General features: G+C 38.2%; 1 protein-coding gene across 3 annotated transcripts in view; it reads left to right on the top strand.

Moving 5' to 3' along the window:
* LOC117963566 (coiled-coil domain-containing protein 171-like) overlaps positions 1 to 25715 on the top strand; it is a 167968-nt gene that overhangs the window by 59272 nt on the left and 82981 nt on the right. For all 3 annotated transcript variants that reach the window (XM_059031740.1, XM_059031749.1, XM_059031750.1), the window contains exons 14-18: positions 8777 to 8944; positions 13185 to 13373; positions 15069 to 15576; positions 16194 to 16310; positions 22379 to 22605. In XM_059031740.1, the coding sequence (XP_058887723.1) occupies positions 8777 to 8944; positions 13185 to 13373; positions 15069 to 15576; positions 16194 to 16310; positions 22379 to 22605 (1209 nt within the window). The remainder of the gene's footprint in view (positions 1 to 8776; positions 8945 to 13184; positions 13374 to 15068; positions 15577 to 16193; positions 16311 to 22378; positions 22606 to 25715) is intronic.

The raw sequence follows: 25715 nt of genomic DNA, 5'->3' as shown, positions 1-25715 counted from the left end.
GAGTTTTGGTGGACTTCTCTAGGCAGAGTCGCTGTTGTGCCATATTCTTTCGATTTTTTAATAATGGATTTAAAGGTGTTCCGGGGGTGTTCCGACACTTTAATTGCACACAGGTGGACTCCATTCAACTAATTATGTGACTTCTGAAGGCAATTGGTTGCACCAGAGCCTATTTAGGGGTGCCACAGCAAAGGGGGTGAATACTTATGCAATCAAGACTTTTCAGTTTTTTATTTGTAAATAATTGTGAAAAATATGTAGATTTTTTTCCCCACTTCGACATTATGGACTATTTTGTGTAGATCAGTGACAAAAAATCCTAATTAAATCCATTTTAATTACAAAATGTGGAAAAGTCCAAGGGGGGGTGAATACTTATGCAAGGCACTATATGTATATGTATATGTGTATATATATATATATATATATATATATATATATATATATATATATATATATATATATATATATATGCACGCTTCGGTTGTTCAGATGTTTGTGACGTACTCATTTTTTTTTGATGATTTCCAGTTTTAACATCTACTCTCGTGTAATGGAAATCATCAAAAAAAAAAAAAAAAAATCATTACATCCGACTGTTTCTCCTTTCGTTATACTATTTTCAGTGTTACTGAAAGTTAGAAAGTAGTGTATGCATAATTACCACATTTTTGGAGAGCTCTTCACTGGTTTTCCTGCATTTTGTTCTCGTCCGATGCAACTTGAAAGGTTTAAAAGAAAGCTACTGTGCATTTGTGTTGCACAACAGAACCTTGTGGGTGAAGTGGAGACTTGTTTTTTAGCCACATAGCTCATGCCTAACATCTTGGAAACATCATCTCCAGCCCTTCTTTTTTTAACTCAAATTATCTGAATCAGGCCAAAATAACTGGGTCACACATGGGATTGGACTGGAGCCAGTGTTAACCAGACCACCTCTTTTTTAAATCGCTTAAGTGTCCCACCCCTCTGTTTATATTTCAAAACTCAAAAACGTAATCAGATATTTCTAGCCATAATAGAGAGAAACTCTAATTAGAGAGAGATTTTCAGGTTTAGGTTTAATTTCCATTTTGTTCAGAGCACTGAAACTAATACTGCACTCTTTAAACATTGCTTTAATGTTAAATTAGTTATCATTGCAAGGTGTTAAAAAAAGATACTCTATCACCTTGTAACAGGGTAAAGTGTTACGTGTGTGGGTCGTCGTTGAACGTCGTTGAACAGACACAGAGCACTGGGTGCTGACACGCCGCACAGACACTCAGATTTAATATGAACACGCCAGCAATGGTAGCCCTAGTGTCACATTTAATAAAGAAAACAAAACACATCTAAAAATAAAAGTTTGCCACACAAATGGCAAGCGCTAGTCCCACTAAAAGGAACGTCCCGCTCCAGGAACCTACGACTCTATGCAAACCCTCTTTATACACTGTTTGGGATGAACCTCCCCTAAACTAACCTACTTCTGGGCTCCCCGTGCTCACTGCGACTCCTGCCTCCACACGGCCTCGGCTGAGCAATGCCTTCACGAGCACCGTCTTGCAGTTGAAGGGTTCTGTAGTAGTTAATCCTGCGGAGCGGACGCTCTCCTGGGTTGTGGTCGTGTGCAGGGGTAGATCCTCCTGGGGTTAGTGCTGGCTCCATAGCTTCAGCTCCTGGGTTGATACGAGTCTGCAACACAACACGAAACAAAACACAGCAATGACCTATGTCCATAGGTGACATAGTGTGTATTGGAGCCTGTAAGTTGCTGATACAGTAGTCTTTGCGTATAGGAACACCGCCTAAGAGAACATCCTTGTGATGAAACAGATTTTTCCCATTGTAAATTCTCCACCTAAAGGAACAGGAACTTCACATATAAGAACACCTTTTTGGCACCACTAGCGATTCATTCAAAACTGATACAGTACTATTTTGTAACTTGATAACTCATCATCGCAAAAGTGTCCTGAGGCACACCGATTGGATTATTCAATCTTTCCAGAACCACCGTCCTATCATTGCCTCGTTTTGTATTCTGATTTCCGAGTGCTCCTCATCGCTACAAAATGGCATGTAAACAAACCGCGAAACGTGCTGCTGTTTCTCTTGCTACAAAAAGTTTGAAATTGTTCGAGCTCCTGAAAAAAACCTGAATCAGACACAAGTCACAGAGCAATTTGGTGTTTTCCATTCTGGTGAGTTGCTTCTCCATTCTGTTAAATAATTTTGTGCATGTCTTGAATATTGCTCATGTACAGGTATTCATAATGTATCTAGAGCTGCTGCTGCACGTCGGAGTGCTGTGTTATTTTAGTTTGACAGTTAGTTTATTTACGTTAGTTTGACTGTTACTTTATTATTAAAGTTTATTAACATACTTACTTGCCTATTGCATTTCTCATACTTATTCTGTTCATTTCATATGTTGATGCGCATGTATCATGACAAGTTAATAAATATTTATTGATTTATTGATTCATATTGTGTCTGGTGGTCAACTCCGTCTTGGAGAACTTTGGCTAAGAGAACACTTTGCTTGCTTCCCCGAGGGGTGTTCTTTTAGCTGGTGACTATTATTGTATACTGTAATTAAACAGATAAGGAATTAAATATTACCAAAGTATAGTTGATGTAAAATACCATTTTAGCATACATGTCATGTAATTAAAATGTACATATGTACTGTATTATTGAAAACTAAAGCCTAGTTTATTATAGTGGCTAGAAAAATGGTATAGAAATAGTTTGGCTTTAAAATGATTTAGTAATTCACTACCAATAGCAATTAAAATGATACACTATTTACAGTAGCTATGACTACTGTAGAGGGGTTATAGAATATACTTCAAGAAAACTGTATCTAATTATACTCTTGAGTTTTATCTCCTTGTGAGAAAAAAACAAAAAAACTAAAACTTGACCCTAAGAACATAATTATTGACCCGATTTTAACAATTCATTTCATTATTTGTATAACTCTGACATATTAGTTATACAGTATAAAGGTGTTAATAGCTTGAGGTTTTCTTATTCTGTGATTTCAGGATGCTAACTTCAATATTGCTTTCTGGATTAAAAAGTTATTAATAAAGTTCAGCTGTCATGACTGTAGGGATGGTAAATTAAAATGTTTATAACATTTAAACTCTAGAAAGGTGCTGAACAGTCACTGATATTCTAACCTGTTATTTGGCTAATTTCATTCATTGATTGTGGGATGTGTTCATTAACTTTATTTTTCTCAGTTTTCAATATATATCTGCTGTTTTCCTGCAGTGAAGCAGAATATATGAAACACAATTTAAGATCATTCATTTTAACCAGTAGTGCATGGGTTGACAGTACCATGTTAGAAGTCTGTTTACTGCATTGCTCTAGTGATCTAGTGAAATTCAGCTACGTTACTTTTGGCAATATTTTTATAAAATAGGCCACAACATCAGTTCCATGCTCAGTACTTGAAGTAAAATAGAAGTATACTGGTGGAAGTACAGTACTGGAATGTTGCTTAACCATCTAAAATTGAAGAATGCAACTTGGAATATTGCAGGACAGATACTATGTTGCATCTTAGACAGCAAATAATTTGTCTACAATATTAAAGAGCATGCCGCAAAGAGAAAGTAAATCAGAGATGTAATAGCACAGATGATCTCAAAGGCCATTTTGTGTGATAGAGATAAAATAAAGGGGAAATCCAAAAGTAAGTAATTCAGATTTTTTACTTTATTTTCGCACAGCCCTGGGAATGTACAATACCAAAAGAGTAACTTATTTTAACTGACAGCAGGTTTGTTATACTCAAGTGTATCAACACATGTGCCTATATTATTAGTTTAATAAATAACTTTTTTTTAGAGCAAAACCCTAGAAGGTAAATGGAGTTCCTTATAAAATATAAATCATGTTGCCTGTTGACACATTTTCCAAAACAAGGATGTCATTTCTGTTCTGATTCCTGTAACTGGTTTGTCTTTATTAAAAAAAGGTGGGGACTATTAGGAGAAAACTGAGATAATGTCAGTTTTCATCCTGCCTGACTAGACCATAAATGTATCATCAAAAAACAAACTTTGTCAGCTTTTTTAATCCTCCATCTTGATGCGATTATTCAGACAAATATTGATGCCTGTGCCAATTGAGCTAGAGGCAGACATTCTTTCCACTCCTAATTGTGCATATGAATCTACTAGAATAGTTGTGCACATGAGCTATTGATTAAAGTGAAGGAAACTAGAAGCCTGTGTATAATGTAAAGTCAGCATGTCTACAAAATGGTGGTTAGACTTAACATGTGTAAATTTGTTTTGGAAGTTTATGGTCCAAAGGCCAAAGTGTCATTTAGCATGCATGGATTCTCACAGCCCAAGCAAACTGAGCCCAAATGGCGACGCTTGGATTTAGCAACAGGGACTGAACTTGTGTTCTCAGTCTTTGTCTGTGGGATTAGAGTTCATACTTGAGCTCTTTCTGCTACTGGGTATTTTTGACAATACATACACATGTTGAAAATTTTAGTTGTGTGTTAGGCATATTTTTGGGGGCAAATGCTGGATATAAATAAATCAAAAACAAATTGAGCCACAAGTGCAATGAAGAATACCATTACCATGAGTAATGGTTATTACTGGCTAGGTATTCCAGAGTTTTTATAAGTGAATTGTAAATGCAGTTTTCCCTTTTAATAAAGCAGTAGAACCCGAAGAAGAGGGCTTTTTCGTCTGGTAAGACCTGCCTCGTGTCATTAAGTGTCCCGAGGCTAGGGCATTTAACATAACGAGAAGGGCCTTGCCAGACGATAAAGCCCTCTTTTGAATTGCTAATAAAAAAATGGATGTTACATTTTTTTTTATTTTACAGTTTTTCTGTTTGTTTTTTTTCAGGATTTTATGCAGCTCTAGTTTTTGTTGCTAATGAAAAGAAACACTTATTATTCTATGAGTAATGAGGTTTGCTCAGAATTCCACCTGAGGTCTGTTAGCCTTCACTTGGGCTTCATCCCAGTGTTGGTGGACGCTTCGTGGGTATTTCCAAATGCCAAATAATACAAAAAAAAAAACCTTCTACTTACTTGGAGCTGTTCTTCAGTCCAGGTATCTCGTACAGAAAAGTTAAAATGGTTTGTGAACTGTTTGTAGAACATGTAAAGAATTAAAACATTTTAATTTGGATTTAGTGCATGTTCTTGTATTTGTGTACGTTTCAGTATTTAAGTTACTGTTAGGCCCTAACATTTTTTAGTGAAATAAATACAAAAAAAAGTTAAAACAAATACACAAATACTTTCGAGCTGATTTATTTCAAACAGTGATTTAAACGTAGTTGAAAGATAACATTCAAGGTCCTTTGTCAGAGATTTAAGCTCTCATATTGACCAATCAGGTTAAAGGAAATTAGTGATCCATTTTCTAAATATATTTTATAAAAAAAAAAAAAAAACATACACCTGATAAAACATCAGATTTCCCTAGCTTGTTATGAAAAATAACAAAACTAAATGGATGTGTTGGAGTCCTGTTCTTTAAAGAGGTCACTTGAGTAAAACTGATTTTGCGTTCAAAGTTAAAAATATAAAAAAGGATTTTGTTTTAATTTAAATTATTTGGTAGCAGAGCTGATGGCTAAATAATTTGTTATCTATACAGTATTTAAAAATATGCAGTGATTAGCAATTTAAATGTCTGCAGGGTAGCTTATAGCTTGATACAAATTACAGTTGGTTTGCAAGTCCCTCGGATGTTCACCAAGTTATGTAGTCCCTCTTGTATAAAGTAAGCCTATTCATGCATAATGCACATTAATAAGTACATTAATAAGCTAAGCTAAAGAGGCATGTTCCTGGTACTACTTTTATCTAAATGGTGTTTTTTGTTGTATTTATAGAATTGGCTAGAAAGGCATCTATTTTGGAGTTCTTCCTTCTTTCCCTTTTTTTTTTTTTTTTTTTTGAAAGAGGCTACGAGGTATTTGGACGCAAGTCCCTTCATTGTAAACATCAACCAGACCACTTCAAAACCAAGCAGAGGGAATGTAGCATATAATATAAAACAGGCCTCTTCAAGATGTGTAATTCAACACAGTAAAAATGAGGTTACAGTGGCTAAATAAATCAGAAAGTCCCAATATGGTCTGCAACCCGTCTAAACTGTTAGGGGCATAGCTAATGTTTAGGTATGGGGGCTGAACTTCTGAAGAAGGGACTAATAATCAGAGATTATTTTCATAATTACAGTCATTACTATAATCTGTTTATTAAAATTATTTTTTGCATTTAGTAATGCGCAGAACCAAACACAATCGATGTATTATATATAGGGCTTCTGTTTTTCGTTTTTTATTGGTTACATTTTTCGGTGCATATATTTAGCTATTTTTGAGTTTTATGTAAATCTTTTTTCGGGACTTTCGCTTTTTATATACTGTATGAAATTTATTGTTTTCGGTTACTTTCCAAATGTTTTATTTCTGTCAAAATCTGTATAGTAACTCAAAAGTATTTGCACATATAAGTTGTACCTTCTTTCCTTTGCTGTCTTCCACAACTAAATGTCATGGGCACATTTCTCTGGGGTTTTTGTGTAGGCATTTTTTTTTTTTTACATTTCGCCACAGTTTGCAATTCTGTTTTAAATCCTCTGTATCTTAACTGTAATACAGCTTTAAATCCCGCGATCAAGCCTCCATCCTGATAGTAATCTTGTTTTAAATCTTGCAAGCGGAGTCTCCAATAAAAAAAAATTGGAATTTGCTGCCACTCAGTAGTTGGGGTAGGTTTAAAGTATTCAGAACGAATCAACGATAGATACAAGTCGGGTAGTTTTGTTTTTGTTTTTGTTGTAGTACATTTTTTTTTAAAATGGTAAAGGGGTGAAGTCAACTTGAATTGAGTAACCATTTCCAGTGTTTTTCCGGTGTTTATTGGATATACACCAATTTCATTTTTTTTTGTATTGGGGTGATTTATTGTATTTTATCGGTTAAAACTGAAAATCAGAATCCCTAATTATATATTTTGTTAAAGTGCAATTTATAGCATCTAAGTTATTTTAATACATTTGCACAGAACGATTTAATAAAAGTATGTAAGTAGTGCAGTTAGAAGCTATAGGCCTATGTGTTTTTATTATTAATAAGCAGAATTGGCTATCACATACCGGGACCTAAGATCAAGCCCTGACAGTTTTTGCTTTAAGCTTTTAACGTGAACAAATACGGACACTTCCTGGCATTTACGCAACGTCAGTACTCAGGAAAAGGATAATCAGTAGACCCTCCATTTTAAGAATGCAAATAGCTCATTATTATTATTAAGCAAAAAATATAAATCATCTGGCGACTCTCATGAATCTTAACCAGATCAGTTATTTCCAAAAAAGTTGTTATACTTTCTCTGTAAATATCCATTTTAAAAAAGTGAAGAGAAATTTATTTTCACTTTATAGCACAGTCATACAGTAAAAAATATGATGAAATATACAGTATGAGAACACAAATATAGTGCATGCCGTTTGTAAGAATCAACTGTATATAGTAATCAAAACCACTGGGACAAAATCATTCCTGTACTAACCATGCTAAAATAATCTGCTTGCAAGAATCAAGCAATCGACTCATAAGAATAATTTCGGGGCAAACTGACTACATGTAATACGGTACTGTATCAAGTGCAATGACATGTACAGCCAATAAAGCTGCTTTTGAATTTGGTATGTGATATGCACGTAGAGGGAGGGGGATAGCGGAGCTTGCATCTCTGCTTAGTGAAAAACTGTGAGATTTGCATCACAACTGAAAGTAAGTAAGCCACAGATGCTTAAATGCAGTGGTAGTCCTGACAGTAAAATACTGTACTGTAATGCCATTTTAATTCAAAGGCCATTACACGTAACACCACACGGCAGTTAAACTAGGCACCCTCGCGAGACAAACGCTTCTCAAGTATACTGTAGTAAAATAGGATTCTGCAGCCTTGAGTAAACATAATCGTGATCATATAAGTTGCTTACCCACAAGGACTTGTTTTGATGTATTGTCCTCAGTGATTGAGCACCTTTGTCATTTGTATACTGCATTTAAACTGCTGATGCGCAGAGGCACGCTTTTGCTAATTGTAATTATATCGGGCCGCTTTTAAGAATGAACCGCTTATAAGAATCAAATCACCCGGGACGGATGTGATTCTTATAAACGGAGTGCACTGTATATATATATTAGGTATGTCTAATAGTTATATCCATTGCAGCTGCTGACGTTAAAAAAATAAATAAAATAAAATAAAAAAAATAATAATAATAAAAAAAATTCCTACTACAATCATCTGTTTGTTTGTTTTTTTCCCCCTTGTTTTCATTTTCATTTTGTGGATTTGATTTTCAAGTATAATGCTACAGATTTAAATATTTCCTTTAAATTGCTTCCTGACATCAAATCTGTTCCTCTGCTGAAGGCTAAATGGTCTGATTGCAGCTAGACCATTGGACAGAAATTGACTGATGGCACAGGATTTTAATGTGTACCTGGAAAGAAACAACCTTTTTTCATTCTATAGCGTTGTCTTTGAAATACCTACAAATGATTAAAAAAAATAAGAATAAAAAGATATTCAAGACAAGAAAAATGTGAGCAGTGCTGGTGCTGCTAATGTTTGTTTTGTTGTACATATGTATGTGTAGTAGGCATCTTTTAAACAAAACAATACATGCACTGCATTTTTAGAAGCACATACTGTAACAACTAGCTGCTTTTTCATAAGGTGTTTTCTAACAATCCCACTCTTTCCTCACAGGAGAAGCTGACCTTTCTCCATAATCTGTACCAGCATTTGGTAGCGGGCTGTGTGTTAATAAAACAACCAGAGGGCTTGCTGGGGAGATTCTCCTGGTCAGAGCTGTGTACAGTCCTGCAGGAGCACGTTGACGCCTTGACATCTGACCTCCACAGAGCTAATGAGAAGGTAAAACATCCCTGGGGGCATGACAGGCACCCGATTTTATATTTAATGACATTTGTCCTCATCACCGCATCATAAAGAAGGGCTGACACTTGGCTCATTTCAAAAAGGATTTGTCTATTAATAATTCAGTAGCATTAATTATGACTAGTCTACAACTCAGTTTGATGCCATTGCTATGGGCATGTAAATGTGACTGAGGTCTGCATGAAGTCTCTTCGCTCCACTTTCTGCACAGGACTTGCTAATGCTACTAGCCAGTATTAGCCACAAGGACCTAATTAACAGAACATAAATTAAGCATACTGATGAAGCAATCAAAGAGGACATTCATTTCGAGCAATAAACCCACTCTTAATCACAGCACAAAACCAGAAATGATCTATTTGCAACCCGTGCAACGTAAGCACATACAAACATTTATATTACAAGTGCAAAATTCTGTTAAACATTCTGATTTGCAATTGCACAGTATCTGTGTCCTCCCACAAACACTGAATAAGTAATGAGCAGCAGGCCTAAAGTGTCTGAAACTTAACTAATTAGCAAAGTGAGGGAAATCATTTTCCTTGAGTGCTAGGATATAATGTAGCAATCTTTACTTTAACAAATGGTTGTGGATACATAAAGTGTACCAGCAAAGAGCAGACTAGTAGTTCTTTTAATTACCATAGTTGCTCGAAATAGCTTACTTACTTTCTCAATCTTGTCTTTACCTAGCAGTTATTTGGATAATATAATCTAGAGTAGATGCTACTTGGCCACTGTGAAATCAATGCAGCACCATTTGGGTTTTATGTATCTCAAAGTATCCCACAGCAGTCTAAATGACCGGGGTACAGTATTTGTCAAATAATTCACACAGTGGTTGAATTATTATTATTATTATTATTATTATTATTATTATTATTATTATTATTATTATTATTATTATTATTATTTGTTTATTTAGTAGACTCTTTTATCCAAGGTGACTTACAGAAACTAGGGTGTGTGAACTATGCATCAGTTGCAGAGTCACTTACAATTATGCCTCACCCAAAAGACGGAGCACAAGGAGTTTAAATGACTTGCTCAGAGTCACACAATGAGTCAGTGGCTGAGGTGGGATTTGAACCGGGGACCTCCTGGTTACAAGCCCTTTTCTTTAACCACTGGACCACACTCTCCATGCTTTGCCCTGCGGCTTTGACAAGCCTCACGCCCAGGTTTCGCATTTGATCTCAATACCATCAAATGCTGTGAATGTTTGTTTAATTTTAAATATGCTGTAAATATAGATATATAATATAGATTTAAAATATGGTAACTGACTTACCAGAACAGAGATACACTGCCAGAATGAGATTAGGGAGTCATCTAGCTATAGTTTCCTCAAATAATGTAACTTCAAATTATTTTCCTTCAGTTTGCGTCCAGTGTGTATTGGCCCTTAAGTGTTTATTACTCAGACCATTCTCACGCTTGACCTATTTAAATCGGTATGTTAATTGTTGTACATTTGAATGAACAACCACCCAAATCCAATCATAATATGTGTTCCAAAAATGCCAAAATCAAAAAGTGTAACTTGTCTGCTAAAAGTGACAAGCCACTAGCTACAAGCCATGTCTTATAACGCACTGTGACGGGGGACTGCCCCGTCTTCATGAACGTGGTTGGGACTGGCAGGGAGGGGGTTAAATTCCTCCCTGCCAGGAAAACATGTGAGAATGTGGCTGGAGCCCTAATTGAATAATCAGCAATTATTGATTAATTGTGAAAATAATGTGATATCTTGTATCAACTGTAAGTCGCCCTGGATAAGGGCGTCTGCTAAGAAATAAATAAATAATAATAATAATAATTGGGCTCCTGCCACAGGGGATAAAAGCCAGGGGAGAGGCCCTGGCTTGGGAGAGAGTTCTGGAAGGAGAAGGAGCCAGTGTTTTGTGTGAGCTGTTTCTCTGTTTGTTTGTTTTTGAATCCAGTGAAGGCAACGCCCAGCCTGGAAACCTTTATTTTTGTAAGTTTTGCTTTTTGTTTTATGTTTATTTTATGTTTAAAACCTTTTTGTTTGGCCCGTGTGCCTATTTATTTGATTATTTTTGTTTATTAAAAAACTTTATTTTGAACTTTAAAACTGTCTCTGAGTCTCAAACCTCTGTCATCTTGTCACACGCACACAGTGCTTGTCCTTTCTCTTTTTGTAGAACGCTGATAGCTTAGCATTTTGAAGAAACATTACTGCCATTAACTATAGACCAGTTTTACACTGGTACAATTTAACCCCCTTTCTTCTTTATGAAAACATGACGGGATAGACAGTGACAAACACAACATTTTTCCGAGTCTGTAAAGCTAAATGGTTCTAGAATGTACATCATTTTTCCATAATATTTAACTGAAAGCCTCCTATGCTATACATACATGCTATCATGGTCAATGTAGCAATCCTGCCGTGGAAAGGAACACGGTTACTGGATAATTGAAACCCTCAGGCAGGGTTGCACTTATACGTTAAGGCTGTGAAAATATTTCACTTTATCTTGGCTTGCAGCCCAGCCCCCATGCATGTTGCATAAATGGGTTCTCGGCCCCCAGTTTGGTAACCCCTGTATTAATATACCATAAATATATTATTTATAAATCATCTGAAAAGTAATTACGACACACATTCTCCTCTACAGCAGTTATGTAAGGTAATTTGGTGAGATATAGGGATTATTTTAAATACTGTTGCCAATAAAATTCAGTGAAATAATATTATTACAATTATGAAATATTCACATAAAAGCTGTTTTAAGACAGTAATGTTATCTTAAGTAAGCCTATAATTCAGAATATTCATTCAATTTCCTGATTTTAATTTATGAATGAGTAGTTTTCTATTAGTTTTAGAAAATTAAAAAGAAATAGTTCACCCCTAGTTTCTGTAGGTCGCTTTGGATAAAAGCATCTGCTAAATGACTAATTAATGATGATAATAATAATATATAATATTTACTGGTGCTTGCACACACATTTTTTACTTTAAGATGTTAAGCAGTACTGCTGCAACAAATATACCATTATCTAACCACTAGAAAAATCAAAACAAACACAAGGAAACCAACCATTACTATTTCTTATAATGGAATTGAATGCTTTGTTTTCACCAACCAGAACAGTAGTGCATCACTTCTATAGTGGTGACGTGTGCCAGCTTCTCTCATGTATTCTCTATACCTAACCATGATATATTAAGATCATTGTTTAGAGTTTGAATATATTTAACCATTTTATACTGTTCAGTGTTTGTTCATATGATTGGTTCACCTTTGATAGTTCCACTTTAATAAGACGCAGTCAGAACTGGAGTCGTAAACTGGATACAGCACTCTGGATCACCTTGGGGAAAAGAGTTAAGATGTTGTATGAAATTGTCCACATTCTTTACTTTCTAAACTTATCATATTCCCTTTAATTCTAAATGTCAGAACGGAATATTTGTATTTTGGGAGGCTTTGAAAATGTACAGTTTTAATAGATGTGTTTTTTTTTAATAATGCTGGCTTGAAAAGCTTGTCGTGAGATTCTCCACTCAGGTTTGATTGTGTCAGTTCCTCTCCAGCGAATTTCATATTTGTGTAATTTTTTTACTTCAGTGTTTATGGACTATATGAAAGGCTGACCTTGCATCTTAAGTGTCAAAGTGCACAATTATTAAAACAATGTGACCCAGTTTAATAATGCCAACCTTTATCTCCCACAACTTTTCCATTAAAACAATGTTTGATTTTAAAATGTGTTTTTTTTTATAAAGGAAAAGGGGTCGCAAATGAGTAGTCCCCTGAAAGATTCCCATATTTCCAACAGCTACTGATTTCCACACATCCAGCCTTTTAATCTTCTAATTCTACTGTAATACTGTATATCGGCAAACCATCTATATGCCCCACTGCTGAAACGCAACCATATGGTACTGTAGTGTTGTAGATATAGATTTTGTTCTTTATCGATAATTGGCTGAAAAATATTATGATAATCATGACTCAATTTTAGAGCAAACAATAAATAAACAGTGTTCTAAGTGTTGACATGTGATTGCAACATAATCCAAAAACAAACCGCAGATAAATAATACAGACTAGTCAGATGTTTCATTTTAGGTCTGTACTGTTGAATGCAGTCACAACTATTGCCTGGGAACAGTTTTTTCAAAGCACACATTCATTCTAGGTTTAAAGAAAACATTGATGGCCTTTTCTGCTTCCCTCTTAAGATATCCCATCTAGAGTATGTTTGTAAGAACAGAGATGATGCGGTGAAGGAGCTGCAGCAGACCCAGGAAAACATGTTCTGTAAACTGGCAAAGCAAGTCAAAGGTCGCGAAGCTGGCTGGCAGAAGCAGAAGAAAGACTTGGAGCAGCATTATTCTGCTTTGATTGGGGAAGTTCATGCCAGAGCACAGGTACAGTGAGCACACTATTTAACATTTGATGTTAAAAATTGCAGGGGCTAAGGGGCTCCCGAGTGGTGCATCCGGTAAAGGCGCTCCCCGTGGAGTGCTGGATGCACCCTATAGTGTGGACATCCCTGGATCGAGTCCAGGCTATTCCTTTGCCGAACGAGGACAGGAGCTCCCAGGGGGGCGGCGCACAATTGGCCGAGCGCAACCGGGGGGGATGGAGGGTTAGGTCAGCCAGGGTGTCCTCGGCTTACCGCGCACCAGCGACCCCTGTGGTCTGGCCGGGTGCCTGCGGGCTTGTCTGTAAGCTGCCCAGGACTGCGTTGTCCTCTGACGCTGTAGCTCTGGGTGGCTGAACGGTGAGTCTGCAGTGTGAAAAGAAGCAGTCGGCTGACAGTACACACTTCGGAGGACAGCGTGTGTTCGTCTTTGCCGCACCAGAGTCAGCGCTGGGGTGGTAGCGGTGAGCTAAGCCTAAAAATAATTGGACATTTCAAAATTGGGGAGAAAACAATAAAACTAATTGGATTTTTAAAAAATTGCACAGGATTTTTTTTATGTTTAAATGTATGAAACAAAGAATAACAAAAAAGAATGATAAGGCTATATATTACATGTTGGTATGTATTTAGCAGCATCTCTAAATAAAAATAGGGCCCATTGTGTACCAAGTTTTAAAATCAAACATTTAACGCCAGTAAAAGTATGTAAAACACCAAGGAATGCCTTATTTTAATGATCTGAACGACAGCGTTGTTTAGTGAATTGAATAGGCCCCTGTGTCTTCAATCCTCATGTAATTTTAAACATAAAGCTCTGAATGCTTGTTGTTGATGACATTGAAATTGATGATAACTTAAAGCTAAAGGAAATGGTTACCTAGTAGTTTCAGTAAATATGTAATGGGCGAATTGGGATTTTTATAATTTGTAGTGGAGGTCAGCAAAGTGGCATTTCTTGTAGGGATTCGCCTACCCCTCACTTTCACTTTAAGGCATGGCAATAAAAGTTAGAACACAAACACTGTTAAAAAGTGACCTTATACATTTTATGTATATTTGGTCACTGGAAATTTGGTTCTAAATACATTTGTTTTCGGACTTGGTAATAATATGCCAGTACTGTTGAATGTGCTGCCCTTTGCAATATCAGTCAGGTACAGTGAAAAATAATGACATTCAATTGGAGTTATGAGATAGCAATTACATTTTTTAGACGTTCATAATTCTTTGTATAATTTTTTTTCCTAATCATTTTCATATTTCCAACAACTCTTTGGCTGTATTTTGTATTTGCTTAGTAGGGGGCAGCTAGACATTGCTTCCCCACTGTTGCACTCTCCTGTACTGCATGGTTCCACTCTTATGGAATTGTTTCATCAGTGTGTACAGTGAATTGTAAAAACAAAACCTGTTGCTAGTTAAGTATCGATTCTTTTAAATTTGTTTTTAATGTTTTCTAAATATCTCATACTCTACATCAATAAAAGCAACATGTGTCTTTTAACCCATTCATTCTGAGAAAAAGAAACTAACCCTAAAAGACAATGTGGGATGAGTTTTATAACTTTTAGAACCTGTGTTTGCAAGTTGACATAATGTAAGATTATGATGTTACATGTTAGTGAAAATGGGGGTAAAGTTTCGTAATTCAATTAATATTTTCAGTCTCAACATCAATGTGACTAATCCTTTACAGAACTGTCAAGGAGTAGCTGATAAAGCCAACGAGAAAGTGGCTAGTCTAGAGAAGATCAGGGATCAGATGGCACTTGAACTCTTGCATCTCAAGCAGGTCTTACCTGGAACCCAAAGAGAGAATGCTGCTCTCCTGTCCGCCTGCGCTTTGATGGCAGGGGCCCTTTACCCCCTTTACTGTAACCTGTGTGCTATATCTAGCCAAAAGGACATGCTGCTGGAGCAGGTCAATGCCACCTTGGCATTTAAAAATCAGATCGAGACTCTGGTTCTTGCGTTATCTTCGGAGGACAAAAAAGAGGAGAAGCGTGGGGGCAACGTTCCGAGACTGCAGTCTAATGGACTAATTAAAGTTTTTCGGAAAGGCGTCATAGCTGTGATAGCGGCCAGACGCTTCCAGAGGTTAGGAAAGGCTTCAAGATATCTCTTCTCATGGGCAGACGGCTTCCAGGAACTTCCAGGCCTGACGGTCCACATGGGTTGGACAAAGCCAAGTCAACAATCAAAAAGTATGTACTTTTTTGGTCTGTATACTTATCCATATCATTGTTAGAACTTATTGGAATTGCATGCTGAGTTTCAATGGGTTAAAGATACAGAAAAATAGGCCAGATCTAATTTTAAGTACTGGAAAATGTGCCAAACGAGGTACTGCACAGTAAATCGATGCTTTCCATCCGTACATCCGTCCTTCCTTCTCAGTAATAAAAAGGTAAGTCATGAAGGTCATTGTCACACAGAAGTTGTCTGTGTAAGGTAAGGGCTGCAGGTACCAGAATGCATGCTGTCTACCAGCACCCCTTTATTAATTAAATGTAAATCTCAGTGTGTTCTCATCTTGGTTATACATTTAAACCCAGCTCGGTTTTAGTATAGAATTAAAGAGTGTAGCTATTTGGAGCCGCGAGTCTTTAGATCATTAAAATAGACCCTGATGCAATTTTATCTGGAGCTTAAAAATCTTATTAAAAATATTTATATAAGGGTGTGTTTTGCATTTCCCTTACTGTCAGTTACTAATAAGTAAGAACAACTACCCTGGTTAGTTAAGTGTTTTTTTGTTGAAATTGACAAGTAAATATAGTTAATAGCACTTTAATGGAGGTCTGTTTTGGTCTATTTGTAGGTAAAAATAAAGAAAATAAACATGGCATTCAAGCCCTGAAGTGGTTTACAAGTTCTGATCTGCTGGCTATAGTGGTCAGCTCTATGATGGAATTACAAGACACCATATCTAAAACAGGTAAGTTGAATACCATGCACAAGTTGTAATATTCATTTGTTGCTGTCCACAAGCTCAAGAAATTAAATATTATTACAAAATTAATTTGGCCGAATCCATCTGTCTTGCATTCTTTTATATCATCCCCAAAACGTTTTTCCATGTCCGCCTTAAATCGGCATACCTATAGCTTTTGGAATCTCTTTGGAGAGTGTCTTTTAATGTTAATAATTTGGCAAGTAATTGGCAAGCAATTAGATAACTCTCTCCTACATGTTGATGACATTGGTATGGATGTTCAGTTAACAATGAATTAGGAAAGCGAGTCAAAAGTTAACTGCATAACTTTGTTTTAATTGGCCACGAAGTTGGCGGATGGCAGCCAGTGGGGTGGCGATATAACGGGTAAAAATAGCACTGTTTTTATATTGGTGACATTTGTTCAGAGAGAATAGCTGGCGGTATGCGAGGGTGGCTTTATAAAAGGGGGCGGTATAACGCGGGACAACTCTGTGTGTGTGTGTATCTCCTATCTATCTATCTATCTATCTCTCTCTCTCTATCTAATGTACTCTTCAAACATGTTTCTTGTATTGTCTGTATATTAAATGTTTGATTTGTAAACAGTTCTATTGTTGTCTGTGTCTAGGAGTTTTGACGTGCATAAATAATGTAGTGCTTTTATAGAAGTCTTTATACTGTTAGGAGCCAGGCAGTGCACTCTCTTTCTCAGATACCTGTCCCTGGGACTGTATTTCTCAGAGATGTTGCTTTCTCTGCTTGAATGGGGTTTTTTTTTTTAATTTATGAAGGTTATATTGCTGAAATAAAAATGTCAGTTTCATGGTGGATGGCAAGAAATACTTTTGAGTAGATATAGATCGAATTGACAAAAAAACAACCTCTTAGTCAGAAAGTTATCCCTTCTGAAGACATTATTTTTGTGAATAAAAAATTACTTGCAATGTATTGGAGTAAACTGAGTTAGTCATTTCCGGCAGCCTTTTGTGTGCAAGCTGGAGCCCAAGATACATCTGTGAAAGCCAATTTGATGTATGTATGTATGTATGTATGTATGTATGTATGTATGTATGTACACACACTACCGGTCAAAAGTTTTAGAACACCTCCATTTTTCCAGTTTTTATTGAAATTTACGCAGTTTAATGTCTCAATGTACTCTGAAATTAAAGCATAGAACAAATAAACAATTGGAGATAAAAAAGAAATCATGGAATCGTTTTGTTTAACAAAATTTAATCTAAATTTTTGACTCATCAAACTAATCACCTTTTGCAGATATAACAGCCGAACACACTCGTGGCATTCTTTCTACAATGGAAATCAAATATTGTTCGGAAAGTTCTTCCCGACACTGCTGCAGAAGTTCCCACAAATGTGTTGCACTTGTAGGTTGCTTTGCTTTCACCCTTCTGTCCAGTTCATCCCAAACCAGCTCGATGGGGTTTAAGTCTGGAGACTGTGCTGGCCATTCCATGATTTGAAGCCTACCGTCTTGTTCTTTTCTTCTAAGGTAGTTCTGACATAGCCTGGAGGTATGTTTTGGGTCATTATCTTGCTGTAGGATGAACCCCTGACCAACTAGGCGTATACCAGAGGGTATTGCATGGCGCTGCAAAATGCTGTGGTAGCAGTTTTGGTTCAGGGTGCCACTCACTCTGTGCAAGTCGCCGACTCTGGATCCAGCAAAAGAGCCCCAGACCATCACGCTTCCTCCTCCATGTTTGACAGTTGGTGTCACACACCGAGGAACCATCCTTTCGCCTACTCGACGGCGTACAAAAACCCTGCGTGATGAACCGAAGATTTCAAATTTTGATTCATCGGTCCATAAGACCTTCTTCCAGTCTTCAGTAGTCCACTGGCGGTGCTTCCTGGCCCAGGCAAGCCTCTTTTTCTTATTTTGCCATCTTAGCAATGGCTTTCTTACTGCCACTCAACCTGTCAAACCTGCAGCTCGAAGTCTTCTCTTCACAGTTGAAACTGAGACTTGCTTACTTCGACCAGTGTTAAGCTGTGCTTGAAGCTGTTGTCCTGTGAGCCGCCTATCACGCAAGCTGTTGACTCTCAGAAACTTGTCTTCTGATTCTGTTGTGGCTTTGGGTCTGCCAGGCCTCTTCCTGTCAGAGTTTCCTCCAGTTTCCAAGTGCCTTTTGATGGTGTAGGAAACTGTACTCACTGACACCTTGGCTTTCTTTGAAATTTCTCTAAAGGAAAGACCTACACTTTTAAGTGTTATAATGGTCTGTCTGTCTTCCTTTGTTAATTGCCTTTTTCTCGCCATTATGAGAGCAATATACTACTTCCTGCAGTACAATACTGTCCAAATAATGCTTAAGAGCCAGTGGAGAAATGGTGCATCCTGCCATTATTCCAACCTCTAGGCATTGCCATGTAGTGCTGAATTCTGAAGTTGAAAAACTAAATTGCAAATCTCCAAAGTAGGCTTTCACTAACTTTGTTATTGTCATCGGTACACTGAAAAAATCAAATGCTGCCCAAAGAAGTTCATGTGGCACTGAACCATATGCATTAGCCAAATCTAGGAATGTCACATGGAGCTCCTTCCTCTCCTTTTTAGCTGTTCGAATTTGTTGCCAGATCACATTGATGTGTTCTAAGCATCCTGGGAAACCTGGAATGCCCGCTTTTTGTATTGAAGTGTCAATGAAGCAGTTCTTTAATAGGTAAGTTGACAATCTCTGAGCAATAATGCTGAAGAAAATCTTGCCTTCTACGTTTAATAGGGAAATAGGACGAAACTGACTGATGCTTGTAGAATCATTTTCTTTAGGTATAAAGACTCCACCTGCTCGGCGCCATGCTCTTGGTACAACCTGTTTTTCCCATGCCACTTTCATCAATTTCCACAGAATTCGTATAACTCCTGAAGCACTCTTGTACACTCTGTACGGAACTACATTAGGCCCTGGAGATGATGAAGCCCTTGCTTTTTTCACAGCTTGCTCTACTTCTTTCCACTTAGGTGGACAGTCCTCCATTTGGTATTCTGGTGGATTGATAGGTGGGATGTCTGACGGAATTGACATAGGCTCCTGCCTTTTTGAATCTGTATGTGTTTCCTCCAAATATCTCTCCAGCTCAACCTTAGATGCTTTTAGTGTGCCATTCTTCTCACTGGTGAATAACTTCTTTACAAATTTGAATGGGTCTTTATAAAAGTTAGCTCTCGCACGCTCCTTCTTTTTGTAGCGTTTCCGTAGGCGCTCAGCTCTGTGCAATGTTGCAAGCTTATCTTTTATGACCCTTTGTAAGAGATTGAGTCCCTCCTTCTGACTTTGTTCTGCTCTTCTCCATTGCTTCCTCAGCTGTCTCCTTTCTCTAACTAAGCGTTCAATCTCCTGCTGCCGTCTAGACTTTCCAGGAATAGTTTGTACTTTTTCCTTCCTTTTTTCAACTCCAAACCTCTCACTTCCATATGCGTAGATGATGTCCCCAAATTTATCCAGCTTCTTTTCAACTGTTCCACTTAATCTTTCCAATGCAAAGCAGAGATCTGTGTTTACTGTGTCCCATGCAGTTTTCTCACAAGCTCTTGGCCATTTAACTCCAGGCTTGCGCCCGTTGAGGTTCTTTTCTCTCTTATGCTGGTTTGTCTGACCAGGTTCACAAGGATCATTAGGTTCATCACTAACTGTGTCCATGCAAGTCCTCCTCACGTCTATGACAGGGGTGCTGATATCCTGCGAACTGTGGTTTGCTTCCTGTCGCTGGATTTCATTCGACTGACTTGACTGACTTTGTAAGAAGTACTGATCAATGCGAGGCCCTTGTCCCTTCTCCCAGGTTCCGAGGTCTGCCTTCCTTCGGTTCATCTTCACTTCAGGGGACGAAAGAAATGTCTTTGCAAAGAACAAGAGTCATTAACTATTTAGGTATTCCACTGAAACAGCAATTCCTCCACCAATACGTGCACTCTTTATCCGGTTATGTCTGGAATATTTCACCGCAAAACTCTGGCACTAGCTCAGTAAATTGAATATATTTCAATTTATGTCGACTTCAAATGTTTATCCAACTCTTTCTCCGGTGATCAATCGGAGCTAAGTTAGAGATTTGATTACAAGTACTGTACTTTAGGATTTTAGACATCTTACGCAGCGGACTCCCACACCAAGGCAAACACTAGAATAGTTATCTCTGTTTCAGCTGGTCGCAGGCTGGATCTCCAGATTGTCACAGTTCAAAGACTGGTTTGTGTATTAGAACCTTGGATTTCGTGTTGGGAGCCCTGTTTGAGTGTCGCACTCATACTTTTGTAATTTCTCTACCCCTGTGATTGGATAGTTTGGTTGTTTTGGGCGGTGCCTGAGTCCACGTGGCCCCTTGTTCTCAATTAGTCCGCTATTCCGCCCCCTGTCGGCTGGATGTATGAGATGGACTGTTTTCTGTCTTTGGTGTCAAAGCACCCAGAACTGCCTGGCTTGCGGCGCAAAAGGAGTCATTCAGCGATCGTGAAGATAAGCCATTTGTTCAGTATTTAGTTTACGATGCTTTTTATTCTTTGTCAGAGGGGGGAGTTTGTGAGACGATGTGTTTAACTGCTTTCTTCAGATTCCTCAGATGCGCAGAGTTCACAGTTCCATCAGTTGCCAGTTTTCCCTCCATTGGCATCTGTTCCTGTGACCTCTCACTGGTTCCCGGATCCCACTGCAGTTCCAAGACAGATCGGCTTCATCAAGGCCAGTTCATTCAGCTGTCAAAGATTAACTCTCCTCTTTGCCTTTACAGCTACATGTCTAGATACCTCACATGTAGGAACCCCCTCCTCCCATCAGACCCATTGTTTGTGGATTCTTCCCATTCAGTCGTATCGAGACATTGGCTCTCTTCCCACCTGGCCTGTCTGATCTCCAAGACAGGCCTTCCGCCTCAGTTCTACAGCCTTCACTCCTTCAGGATTAGGGAAGCGACATCGGCAGCCAAGGCAAGAATCAGCCAGTATCTCATTAAGAGTCTGGGGCACTGGTCTTCTTCAGCAGTTGACTTGTACATTCGCTCTTCCATTTCTGACATTTCCACAGCTCAGCACAGTATCGCTAGCTTGCCCAGAGTGGGGGCTAGATCTTCGCTGGGACCACTAGCGGTTTCCTCCCATTTCCTTTCCACTGAGCGAGAGATATAGGTATAGTTATACATACACATAAGCCATACATCTGTCTAGCCCCCTTTTTATTGTTGTCTTGTGTGTTTTTCCTATCCGTTGGCACGTGGTTTTTTTTCTTGTTTGCCGCACTGTGATCTCACCGCCCCGACCTCGGGTCAGGTTACTCCACCTCTTCGGATAAGGGGGGTTCTCATCATACAAGTCAGTGGGGACCCCCGGCCACACCTATCCGCAGCTCATGCGCTATTACTTACCTCAAAATCAGAGGCTCAATTCTCTCTCTTCCTATTTCCGCTTGGGTCTTAGCCTGCTATGTGTTTAGTACTCAATGTCCTAACTAACCTTCTACTTTCCACCTGTTTTCAGATTTCCTGAGGGAGGATGTCCGCTCCCACCACGAGTGGCTCTCCAATAGCCAGAGAAACTACTTTTCTCTGGCTATTGGAGAGCCACTCGTGGTTTTCATCTGCTACCTATTCCATCCCCGAAGGATTCAGGTTTGCATTCGCTACCTGTTCTATCCTCGGGGATGCTGTGCACAGTCTTGGAGGCCACGCCTCTCCTCAAGCAAGACGACCCTTTTATATGTTTTCTCTAGAAGTCTCTCCTCTACCAACCCAATCTACGATCTAACAAGCTATTCTTATAGCCCAGGCTCCCACCCCATCAATTATATTATGAAAAGAATTGTTGTACTACGTAACAAGTCACTATCAATTTTCTTCCTGTCACATGATGTTGTACTTCTTTCAATAAATAGTTCTACAATTTCCTACAAAATCGCAGCAAGAACTTTCTAGGTTTATTATGTAGAGTAGTGCATAATCATTCTAATTGTATAAGAATATAAGAAATGACAGGATTGACATTGCTAGAACAAAGTTGTATGTACAATGTTATAGTCTCTTTTGTATAACCTCAATAACTGATGATCTTTTAGATCCCAGTGCTCCGTCTGCAAGTCGTATATTGGTAAGCGCTGCTCAGAGCTCCTTTTCCAAGCTCATGGATCGGCTGAGGGTTGAAATGGATAATGGCTCTGGGGAATCTGCCAAACCCATTAGATACGGAGAGAAGGGAACCCTGGTGAGGAGGCTGGCACATGGGCTGCACAAATTGAATTCAAGGATGCTTAAAGCAGGAATGCCTGCCACTGTGCCCATGAAGGTAGGGTCATTAAATGTGAGCATGTTAAGAGTATTTGCCCTTTCCCATTAATAATTAAAGATAGTAACCTTAATGACAATTAGTACTTTCTAATAGTTAGAAATTAAGATCATATCTGAAATAAGTGGCATTCAATTTCAGTAAAATTCTGCAACCACTAAGAAGTTGGAATAAAGAGTATGTTTTTATTTCTAGATATATAGAGCACATTGCCTTCCTGGATAATGAAACCACTGTACAAACTTTGTATAAATCATATTTTTCATTTACTTTTTTTTTGCCCAATTATTTTACTCCTCACTGCAGCAACACAGATGAGGAGAAGCGAAGGTTCAGTGGGAGTCCTCCGATCCCACTACCAAGCCAGTTTCCTCTTTTACATATATAGAGTGAATATCTGCTGAAATACACTTTTATTTTAAAACAAAATAATCTTTTGTTTGGTTGGGAAATATTATTCTTCAACTTCCCAAATCGAATATATATATATATATATATATATATATATATATATATATATATATATATATATATATATATATATATATATATATATTACACACACACAGGCTAACGTCACTATAACGAACCCCCATGTGACCTGGAGAAATGCTCGTTACATCAAGGTGTTCACTATAATAGGGTTTGGCATTTTTCTGTATCAGAATAATGACAAAACGGCAAATTTGAATTGAACATCAATATATAGTACTTTTATGAAGATTCCTTCACATTGATCAACATTTAAACAGTATTGTGACAAGGTACTCGTGTCACATGTGTGGGTAACCGCATTGCAAGATCGAGACTGCACTGGAGTTGAAATGCCGGCACAGGCGCGCAGGATTTATTAAACACAAAATAGAAAGTAAACAAAATGGTCATGTGATACTACCAACGATGCTAAAGCACAGAGGACGCAATACAGAAGACCGAAAGCAGGCAGCAAGTGTCAATTGAGCGCCTGTCTGTAAACAATCATTTGATCAAACATAACTCCAAAAAGCACACAAAACAAACCCGTTTCCACATATAAATTACACCAGCACTAATTCCCACCTGCGCAGGACAATCGCCCTGCTACAGGTATGTTTAAAAGAAAACAGTAAAGAAATGAAAAAGGAAAGAATGTACACTTACATGCTGAATACAGTAATTACATGGCCTTTCTCTTGAAAAAGCTATCCAGCGTAGATTGCTCTTCACGCCCGACGATTGCATTTGTCATGCATGATTCGTACTACAATAGGTCATTTTTGAATTAGCGTTATCTTTGAATTAGTCAACCATGGTGTTTGTTTTCACTGAGTGAATAACATACTTGACACTAGGGATGTGCATGACAAATATTTTGACTATCGATAATTCCACAGCTGTTGAGGTCGACTAATCGAATAGTCGCCGCACCATCCCCCCCCCCCCCCCCCCGTCTTTCAAAATGAGACGTACATTAAATGCGGAATAATGCAATGTGACACAATTATTGCAATTGCAATAAATTCTGAACTTTATTTGAAAATACTTAGCTAACACAACAACTTTAACAACGTTGTTAAATAAACATTAGGCTATGTAAAAAATACCTTCCTATTAGGAAACATACGGAAATGCCATAGTAACAGCAGCAATAACATAAGCACACCTGTCAACTCTCGTGTGAGACTCTTGTATTTTGCAAGCGTTATTTTTTTTTTACCGATATTGTCACAGCCTTTTCCGTTATTTACAATTTCAAATGAATTATAAAGGTTGTGACAATTTAAAAATAAAAAATAGTTTAGCAATGTGAGCTGCGAGGCAAATGCCTTAACATTAGCGTCCTTGTGGCAATAATGTTTTCCGGTCATAACAGCGAAATACAAAATGCATTAGACTATCTAGCTAGCTAATTTATACAGTCCACTTAACTAAACGATTTACTTTTCCCACGTTTTCAAACCACACTCAACATATAGACTACCGGTCTATGTTAAATCAAATCGGAAACATACCTGTGCGTTCGAGTTCAGTGAATAAAAAAAAAAAAAAGCTTGCTATGTATGTATGTAGCTAGCTTAATAACATTAATAAATAAATGAATGAACAAAAAGACCTGAGTGGAATTAACGCACTAGCTTTCCATGGAAGCAAAAAAAAATAATCCTAACAAAAACTTTAGGAATAATTAGGCTATCAATGTCCATTATTATTATCATGTTCAGTTATTCTTGTTTAAAAAAATCAGCATGTCCACATGGTCCGGGAGAAGACGAGTGCGCAGTCTGTTGACTATCAGGCCCGCAGCCGAGAAAACTCTCTCAGCTGGTACAGAAGTTGCTGGGATGCACAGGTAGGCTTTCGCAAGCCGTGATAACTTCCTGTACCTGTTTTCATTCACCTTCCATCATGCCAAAGGGTCTTCATAGGGAGGAATGCACTCATCTTGTGTGTACTTTTCCAGTTCCGTTTGCAGAGAGGTTGTGGCGTCTGTGTAGTACTCATCTCCGAATAAAGTAGCCACAGCAGAATCCTTGACAGATCGTTGTTTCTTTGCGGGTGGTCCACTTGCCTCTGATGTACCTGGTTCCTCTTCTGCGATATCAGTGTTCTCCGAGAGACTTGAAAGTAATTCCCCAACTTTATCTTTGACTGCATTCCTGACAGCATCCTCTGTAAACTTCAGGTGTTTGTGTCTGGGGTCTAGAAATGAAGCGATGAGCGCCACCTTCTGCGCTGTTTCTGTGTCTTCGGGTGCCAAGCGGCGCTTAAGTGACTCGGATACAGTTGTTTTAAACTGTGAGACTTTTGTGGACTCTTCTGTGGTAGAAATCAGATGCTTGGACAGCAGAGTGGACGTGACAGGGTACATCATAGAGATCGATACCTCCGACTCACCGCACAAAGCAGTTGTAGCGCATTTCAAGGAGCGTAACACTGGCAGTAGCTCCTCGATGACGTCCCAGCTGTCGTCAGCCAGGTCAAGTGTGCGGGCATCTGAATGCTTTGTGTACACCCTGTCAGATAGGACTGCGACAACTGCCCATCTCTGTTCCTGTAAGCGCTCAAACATGTCATAGATTGAATTCCATCGGGTCCGGCAATACTGCACCAGACGGTGCTCAGGCAGAGTT

Source organism: Acipenser ruthenus, chromosome 1, assembly GCF_902713425.1.
Source record: "Acipenser ruthenus chromosome 1, fAciRut3.2 maternal haplotype, whole genome shotgun sequence".
In the NCBI taxonomy this organism is placed as follows: Eukaryota; Metazoa; Chordata; class Actinopteri; order Acipenseriformes; family Acipenseridae; genus Acipenser; species Acipenser ruthenus.
This window is presented reverse-complemented; position numbering and strand designations above follow the sequence as displayed.